At 39.7% G+C, this 8,340-nt stretch overlaps 2 protein-coding genes and 1 long non-coding RNA gene across 8 annotated transcripts in view; 1 reads left to right on the top strand and 2 right to left on the bottom strand.

Moving 5' to 3' along the window:
* LOC124350283 overlaps positions 1–8,340 on the top strand; it is a 212,576-nt gene that overhangs the window by 48,856 nt on the left and 155,380 nt on the right. The window lies entirely within an intron of this gene.
* LOC124349776 (glycoprotein-N-acetylgalactosamine 3-beta-galactosyltransferase 1-like) lies at positions 30–2,369 on the bottom strand. 2 transcript variants are annotated; one of them, XM_046800617.1, is made up of 9 exons: positions 1,838–2,369; positions 1,699–1,766; positions 1,494–1,637; positions 1,274–1,412; positions 1,100–1,218; positions 996–1,041; positions 876–934; positions 650–807; positions 30–576 (listed from the first exon to the last, which is right to left on the bottom strand). In XM_046800617.1, exons 1-9 carry the CDS (start codon positions 1,936–1,938, stop codon positions 238–240), a joined length of 1,173 nt encoding a protein of 390 aa, XP_046656573.1. In that variant the 5' UTR covers positions 1,939–2,369; the 3' UTR covers positions 30–237. The 2 variants fall into 2 exon arrangements, with proteins under 2 accessions (XP_046656573.1, XP_046656575.1); XM_046800619.1 differs by having other exon boundaries at positions 1,702–1,766; positions 1,838–2,368.
* Positions 3,221–5,485, bottom strand: LOC124349741 (glycoprotein-N-acetylgalactosamine 3-beta-galactosyltransferase 1-like). Of its 4 annotated transcripts, none has more exons than XM_046800558.1 (11): positions 5,301–5,485; positions 5,172–5,245; positions 4,953–5,099; positions 4,744–4,882; positions 4,514–4,632; positions 4,384–4,429; positions 4,248–4,306; positions 4,022–4,182; positions 3,700–3,919; positions 3,520–3,630; positions 3,221–3,424 (listed from the first exon to the last, which is right to left on the bottom strand). In XM_046800558.1, exons 1-11 carry the CDS (start codon positions 5,405–5,407, stop codon positions 3,360–3,362), a joined length of 1,248 nt encoding a protein of 415 aa, XP_046656514.1. In that variant the 5' UTR covers positions 5,408–5,485; the 3' UTR covers positions 3,221–3,359. The 4 variants fall into 4 exon arrangements, with proteins under 4 accessions (XP_046656514.1, XP_046656513.1, XP_046656515.1 ...); XM_046800557.1 differs by having other exon boundaries at positions 3,221–3,430; positions 3,523–3,630; XM_046800559.1 differs by having other exon boundaries at positions 3,523–3,630.

The raw sequence follows: 8,340 nt of genomic DNA, 5'->3' as shown, positions 1-8,340 counted from the left end.
CGACTCCAGGCGCGAAAAACAAACGTATAATAAAGCAGTCAAAGTGGAAATAAACAATTGCGTGTTTACGAGGAGATCAAAAATTATATTAATTGAAGACTTTCCAAAAAATTGCATGTCGTGATGTAATTAAACGTTGGTCGCACAACAATTTCTTACCAACAATTTTCTGGTTTTACTGTTTTAGTGGTGACGACGAAAACATCGCCAACTATATTGCAGTCACAGCTTTTGTCCTCATAATTGGGTAACAGCAGGAAGCATTGAATTGGCTGTTGCATTTGGCAACAATGCACTCGTTGTGGTTGTAATGTTGTTAACATTTGCGCTCGCTATTACAGCGGTGCTGGTGTTTGAAAGTGTTTGATTCGTTGTTTTTCCAGCAGCTGTGGTTTCTTTGGGAGCGAACCAAGGAGTGGCAGTCAAATTCAAATCTGGTGGCGGTCCGGGAGTAGCTGGCCGTTGATCGTCGATTCCAAACGGACGAATGTGATAAAAGAAGAAGTCGAGCATTCGCATCATCTTGACGTTGACATAGTGAAAAGATATGGTGCTGTCCGAGCAACAATCGCGACCCTAAATGAACGTCGTCCAATTATAATATTTCTTTAATCTATTATAGTTTCCAATATGGGGACATTTTTCATACCTTTGTTGGAGGGTAATAAATATTTTTCCAATACCAATAATTCGTCGTGATTTTACCGGGAAAGTAGACGCTGTCGGGCACAAAAGGGAAGAACCTTCCTCTTCCTTTGGAATCCCGGGTATCCATAGTCGAGACGTTCAGGTTTTCCATACATTTCCCTGGAAAAGGAATTTTTTTCCAAAATTTGAATTATGTCAAGAATTTAGTGCATAATAACCAAACGAACCCATTTCAGCATCTTCTGCTCCTTGATGGTCATGCCGACAAATCAATGCGTTGAAATATCTTTACTCCAAAGTGACAGGTATAAAATAATTGAAAGATGAATTAATTAGCAATTAATTACCCTTCTTTGACAAATCTCCTAGTCGCTTCTTTACTCAGAACATAGCCTAAAATCAATTCAACTATTTAATTCCGAATGCTAAATTTTAAGTTATTATTTATTACCAGCCCCTCCACTGAAATATCCTTTTTTAACAATCGCTTTGTACTTGTGACCAAACCACAAAGGTTCTGAAGTGTTGAACGCCGACAGAAAGTAGCGCAAGTTCTCAACAATCACATACCTGTTGATGATTAAAAAATTATTCCCATTTCATTCAAGTGGTAAAAATTTTATACGTGTCGTCATCCGCTTTGAGGAACCAATCAACTTCGTCTTGGTATCGATCCCAGGCGTAGCGGAAAGCCTCCCGCGTCTTTCCCCAGAGTCCGTTTCGACCTTCGTTCACTGCCAACTGAACTGACGGCAATTTGGAATCTGTTGGATGGATGTAATCAAATTATTATTCAATGAGCCAGAGCTGTTTCCGGAAAATTATTATTTTTGCAGCTTGTATACCATTTCCGGAGCTCATGAATAAGAGAATGTTACACCGTTTCCCCCACGTTTCTTTGACTGCCAACGCTTTTGTTTTGTGATTCTCTGGTGACGTCATAACCCAGCACAAAACACGTACTCTGTCGTAAAGCTCTTTCCCTCTGCCTTTAAATGAAATTATGAGTTTTTTTTTAGTACAAGTTGTTCATAAAATTTAAAATTTTACCACCTAGAATAATTTCGTCTGTTCCATTCGTTACGTCAAGGCCAATGTCACCGTTATTTTCATAATATCTGAATTAATAATTATGAAACATGAATTAGATACCATAAATTATTAATAATGTGATTCAAATTAAACCTACATTAATTGAAGGGATTGATTGACGAACGAGATCAAACAAAGTCCAAACACCAAACCCACCACAAGCGATAAAAATGATAATCTTCGAGGTAGGCGAATCATCCTATATGCTATAAATGTTATTCACGAATATTCACGGAGAAGAAACTAAACCACACTGACTCCGCTGTTGAGTTTGCGATTTCTACCAACACGAATTTGAACAAATAGTCTCTCGCATGATGGGAAAAACTTCTTATTAACTGTACTTTCGTGGAAACCTTACTGTTTATTTTTATTTTTTAAAGATAAAAATAAAATGTCGCTTGGTTGAGATCTCTATTTTAAATCGACAATGTGTGTGTGTAGACTTGTCAATGGCCAATCCCGAGCAACAATTTATTGCCGAGTTATTTTTGTCTCGTGAAAGACTATTTATTTGTACACACATACACACACAGAGTTCTTCCCTAGAGAAAATGTCCGGTTCATCCGGTCGATTCTTTTATTTTCTTTCCATCAGTTGGACAAATGTAAACCGCAATAAGAAAAAGCGTCGTGCATCATTAGACCGAATGCCATAAACGCTATAGGTATAATGTTAAATTCAATGGCCACATCCATCACCGACGTCACGGAAGTGAACTCCAATCCTTCCGGATTTTATATATATAGCGCCGGAGTGAAACAATCAAATTTCCCAGAGACTTACCCCATCGAATTCAATCGAGCTGTAAATTGAAAGCTGCCAAAAAGCAATAAAAACGGCCAAAAGTTTGGCACCCGCCTGTGCGATATATATTATAAAACTCGTTATAAGAACTAAATGTATTGAAGTTAACTAAATAGAAAACAATAACAGAAACCCAAGGGCTTTGTCACAGGAAGTTAGTTCAGGTGGAACTCAAACTTTTTGGAGCCCAAGTGGCAAGTTTGACGCGCTTTTTGAAACGTACATTAAGTATAAAGTTATATATAATACATTGTGTAAAGAGCACCATTTCTTTTTCATACGTACATATCGACAGGTCACGGCTGATAACAAATGACCGTATATACTTGAACACTGATAATATAACGTCTCTCGGGAGAATTTAGTGCCTAGATATATAAGTACAACGAACCATTAGTTGCGTCAGTCAGCCGGAAAGTATCTTCACTTTTCGATACTTTTGTAGCTATTGGCTTGCGCTGCAGCAGCAGTCTGTAACTTTTAAGCTGTGTTATAAGTAATCGATCCGAATCGATCTTCTGGCGAACGTGTTCCTTGTCAGAGACTTACACGCTGATTGATATCAGCCATTAATTCTTTTGAAAAGGGATCATTCCTCTGTATATAGCCAAAGATATCAGTTGCGGACCCTGGGATGAAAGGGCAACTGCCTCGAGTGATAAGAAAATGCCATTCAGTCGCGTCGGATATGTATTAGAAATCGATGATTCCGGCCATGGATGCCACGTCTCACATTAACAGATTTATTTATAAACCCCCCGATGGCCCGATGGCAGTTTATAGTATCGGTTCTTGTGTTACCGCTCACCCATCATAACCTTTTGGCTGTTTTGGCTGGAGAAAATAAACGTCTTGGTAACCCGAACATGGAAGCGACCTGTCGTTCATCACACACAAACATTTCACAAAAGAGAATCAAATAACACAAGGGCCCCTTTTCTTTCAAAGGACTTCAAACGGATGTGTGCGTCTATTTACCGGATTGTGTAACTGTAGTCTGGTTTCGGCAGTAAATTTAGAGTCCTCTTGTGAAATCTCATCCGTTTGACTCGTTCCATCATTGTCGTCATATTCCATTGAACCTAGAATATTCAAATATCAATCAAATATAATTAACTTGATTAAATCTATAGCTGTTTATGCTCTTATACTTGTATTATTAGTTGTGGGATCAATTGTGGTTTCGTTATTAGAAGCGAACCACGGAGTGGCAGTCAGATTTGAATCTGGCGGTGGATCAGGCATGGCGGGCCGTCCGTCAGCCGGAATTCCGAAAGGCCGAAGTTGATAAATCAAGTACTCTAATATGCGCATCTGCCGGGCACTGACGTAGTGGAAGGAAATGGCGCTATCTGAGCAGCAATCGCTTCCCTTATTAGTAGAGAGATGAAATGGGGGAATAAGCGCGTACATGTATGTCAAAGCCGCAGATAACTTTTGAGTCGTCATGAATAAACGTCGTTCAAATTTCACCTTGGTCGGAGGTGGGTAATAAATGTTTCGCCAGTACCAAGAATCCTGCGGGATCTCATTAGGGAAGTAGTGCAGATCCGGACTGAACGGAAAGAACCTTCCCCGCCCTTTCGAGTCCCGCGTATCCATGGTGGAAACATTTAAATTTTCCATGCACTTCCCTGCATAATGAAGTTAAAGTGATTACAACTTTAAGGAAATTTAAATAATCAAGATCAAAATGAACCCATTTCTAAATCTTCCGCTCCTTGGTGGTCGTGTCGACAAATCAATGCGTTATAATATCTAAACGGCGGTTACATATTCAAACATTTGATTATAAATCAATTGAATAATCTCTTTTGAGTAGATAATAAATGTACCCATCTTTGACGAATCTCCTGGTGGCTTCTTTACTCAGCACGTAACCTGGGAATCGATTTTCAAACAGTATATACAATTCCTATACGCGTAGATCAAGATAATCATTATTGATTTCTATTCATATTATACCAGCCCCGCCGCTGAAATATCCAGATTTCACATCTGATTTGTACTTGTGACCGAACCACAAGGGCTTCGACGTGTTGTAGGGCGTCAGGAAATATCGCAGGTTTTCCAAGACGACGTACCTATATACAAATTTCACACGCATGAATAAATAGATTGATACATGGTCTTGTAGCCCATATCGACTGTGTGCCGGTGTATAGTAAAATAAGACAAAAGGACGTGTAGTATACGTGTCATCATCGGCTTTGAGAAACCAGTCGACTTTGTCTTGGTATCGATTCCAGGCGTAGCGGAATGACTCCCGCGTCTTTCCCCAGAGTCTGTTCCGCCCTTCTTTCACGCCCAATTGGACTGTCGGCAATTTGGAATCTGAAAATGAAAAGCGAATATATATAACATCAAATTATTATATATTAATTTAAAAGAAGATAGTTCAAACCATATGCCGAGCTCATAAATAGTAGAATGTTGCACCGTTTGCCCCACGTTTCCTTGACGGCTAGAGCTTTTGTTTGGTGATGGTTGGGTGACGTCATGATCCAGCACAAAACCCGCACCTTTTCGTACAGATCGGGCCCTCTATCGTCTTGAATAACACGTATACAAAATCTTATCAAGAGCAAATTCAATTTCAGAAATCCCAAAGGTGATTTTTTACCGACAGCATTGGCAGTTTTATTAAAATTCGATGACTGGATTACTGGATCGAATTTGGCAACAGTTCCAGTCAACCTAATATTAATAAAATTAAATTGAGAACTCTCGGTACTACTTTAAATAACCTTACAATTGAATTGAAAAGTTGACAAACGCGATGACGCAACAGGAACAAAAACCAAAAACAAGAATCGATTTAAATGACAACTGTCGAGAAAGTCGATCCATTTTGTACATTTTTCTTTTTAAAGCTCAGACAAACAGCCAAAACAAAGCCAAGTAACAAACAAAAGATGTTGACTCCATAGTCGAATTCACTCGCATTGGGACTAACGGCCAGTGCATTTTCCGTTTGCTGTCCCAGGCAAAAGTCTAAGCGGCTCCGTGAGATCCGGAAAATCAGGTTCGTCAACGAAGGCCCTCAAACAAAAGTAGTCAAACAACCTTTTGAGATAAACTCTCGATTAGAAAAAAAATGTGACTGCCATCGTTTTATTTTTAAATATTTTAAAATAAGGTCTAGCTCTGAAGCGGCGAGTCCTATCGCGGGTGACATTTCCCCGGGAAACGTCTTCTCATTGACTTTCAGTCTAGTGCACAGAGTAGCAAAGCTATAATTACAACTAATCACCCCATGTGTATACGTCAGCAGCAGGTTTCAACATTAAGAAACACCCAAGATCAGACTGGGATGTATTGCGTTTAAAACATAAATGAAATAAGCCATCCGAATTGACATTTGAACTCTTGAATACAAGATAAATCGCTATTACTGCGTCCTATAAATTGTAGAGTATATGCTTCTGGTTTAACCAGGACCAAAAATTCTCTCGAATAATCTTTATTCAAACAAAGTTATTTAGTTTGCAAATTTACCGCCGCAGGCACTTTGTCTCATTTCTTCAAACAGGAATCCTCGAATCCAAAGCAGTCATAGCACCATCCGCCGAGTTTTTTTAAATAAATTAGTTGATAATTATTTGCAATCAACTTCACACTAATTGAACAAAATGCGTAAATAGATAAACTATGATTTAAGCTCAATATGAATGTTGAAAAGTAAACACCTAATTAGTAGTGAAAGAAAAAGATGGGAATAACAGCCCTACATAAGTTTTGTGTCCCCATGGCGGGCTATATAAAAGACCCCACGTACATGGTAACGCACCAGATAAGATTGCTTACTGAAAGATTTCTTTACTACTATCATACAATTTTTCAGCACCAATTACGAAATGGATTTTTTGATGGCAATCACTTGGATGATTTTCAGTTTTGTTTGGATGAAGTTGTTCAATACCGGAAAATCTTCCACAACCAAAAATCAGCCTTCAGCTGTTTACCAGAACTTGGAATTGAATCAAGACAATGTTCGTTCCAACACCCGACAAAGGCCCACGGTGGACTCTACTAACATGTCAACCGGCGGAAAGATTTCCGAACAAGATTTATTCTTCCGTTTGATGGGCCAAATGGAGGAAAACCAAAAATTGAAAGAAGACAATAAACGCTTGGTCAGTCAAGCTAACCAACTCCAGCTTGGACTTGAAACGTCTAAAACCCAACATGACGAATTATGCCAAAGCGTACACGACGAGCTACTAGCAGCCAGATGTCAAATCGATGCCAAAAATCGAGAAATGGCCCAACTTGAGTCGACCATCTTGAAGCTGAGGAACAACCAAACAGCGTTGGAGAAAGAGGCGGCAGTCCAAGCCGACAGGATTGACGAATTAAAAGACCAATACAAAAAGGCTTCCGCTCATGCTGCATCGATGCATCGAACGGTGAGAGGGTTGCACGATGCCCGCACTCTTCTTCAACGTGACAAGGCCAAACTCATCGAGCAACTGGACAGCAAATCTAAGGAAATTGAGGAAGAAAGAGCCATTTCCGATAAGAAACTAGATGATTTACAAATGGAGAACGAGGAAAACCTGATCAGAGTGAGGAACTTCCATCAGACGTTGAACAACAAACGTAATTCCAAAATAAATGAACTGGAAGAAATGGTTTCAGAGTTAAACTTGGCCATTGTCGAATGCGAGGAAGAGATGGAAGGAATGAGGACTAGTCATTCAATCGCACTCCAAGAACGCGATGAAGATTTGGCGCAGCTGCAGTCTACGGTTGAAGAATTGAACAACAAGAACAGCGAGTTGATCGACACTTTGGATGAAATGGAGATTGCTTCATACGCGCTACCGAATTTTTATAAAATTCTGGACGTCGAAAGGAACGCAACCGAGGAAGACATCAAACTTGCATATAAAAAGGAAATTCGACAAGTCCATCCGGACAAGATCCATCAAATGCATTCCGGATCAACAGATGCAAGAATCTTGACTAAGGCGACACATCTAAGCCAAGTCCTCAATCGCGCCAAGGACATCCTGAATAATCAACGACTCAAGTATCAATACGATTGCTGGCTGGACATGACTGAGCTGAGGAAAACCGAGCAGAAGGTTAGGGATTACGAAGCGTATGAAGAACGGAAACGCCACAGGAAGAATTAGTGATGTCCTGATGAATTGAATCTTTGATTATCTTTGGATGGGTTTTGATTTAATTGTTTTAAAATTTTTTTTTTAAATCAAAGTTAAGTCATGATTGAAGCTGAATGTCAGCCTTGCGATTGGTAGTTGTTGATTTGTGATGACGCTCCCTCTTCGTGGCAATCCGGAAGGGAATGGCGGATGAACCTGTCAATGGAGTTGTGGTGGCCACTGTTATGCGTGGGGACTTCTGAATATAATTTGAACTGCACGAGCTGATTTGTCATTGGGAAGTACGAAAGTGCTTACACAATACAACTCCTCTAACAGCGTCAGAGAAGTAGGTTGTCCTCACCTACATGGCAGTGTAACATTTGACTACCTTGACAGGGGGTTTAATTACCCTTAAATGAGTTGGCCATTTCTTTGCGGTGCGTTGCGATGGAGACAGCCGAGCAAGTTGACCATTATCGATTGTAGGGCTGGTTCAGTTTCTTTCGTTATTACGCTTTGATTTTTAATTTTTTCTTTCGTACTTTTGCTCAATAAATCGGGTTCTGTCCCATACATAATCTCAATACGACCGTGTTGTTTTCCTCATCATTTATGGTATTTTCGTTTATTTGGTATTTATTCGTTAAAAAAAAAACTATGCTGCGAGCTATGTAGGCC

Source organism: Daphnia pulicaria, chromosome 7 (assembly GCF_021234035.1).
Source record: "Daphnia pulicaria isolate SC F1-1A chromosome 7, SC_F0-13Bv2, whole genome shotgun sequence".
NCBI classification, from domain to species: domain Eukaryota; kingdom Metazoa; phylum Arthropoda; class Branchiopoda; order Diplostraca; family Daphniidae; genus Daphnia; species Daphnia pulicaria.
The sequence above is the reverse complement of the archived record's forward strand: the minus strand, read 5'-3'. Positions and strand labels throughout refer to the sequence as shown.

What these genes read in the sequence shown, in the direction of transcription:
- LOC124349776 (XM_046800617.1), bottom strand. Translation starts at nt 1,938, where the DNA reads ATGATTCGCCTACCTCGAAGATTATCATTTTTATCGCTTGTGGTGGGT. An exon ending in CTCAAAGCGGATGACGACAC is followed by an intron (nt 1,219 to 1,273) that starts GTATAAAATTTT and finishes AATCATCAACAG; the next exon opens with GTATGTGATTGTTGAGAACT. An exon ending in AGCAGAAGATGCTGAAATGG is followed by an intron (nt 808 to 875) that starts GTTCGTTTGGTT and finishes TTCCTTTTCCAG; the next exon opens with GGAAATGTATGGAAAACCTG.
- LOC124349741 (XM_046800557.1), bottom strand. Translation starts at nt 5,407, where the DNA reads ATGTACAAAATGGATCGACTTTCTCGACAGTTGTCATTTAAATCGATT. An exon ending in AGCGGAAGATTTAGAAATGG is followed by an intron (nt 4,183 to 4,247) that starts GTTCATTTTGAT and finishes TTCATTATGCAG; the next exon opens with GGAAGTGCATGGAAAATTTA. An exon ending in ATTACCCACCTCCGACCAAG is followed by an intron (nt 3,920 to 4,021) that starts GTGAAATTTGAA and finishes TCTACTAATAAG; the next exon opens with GGAAGCGATTGCTGCTCAGA.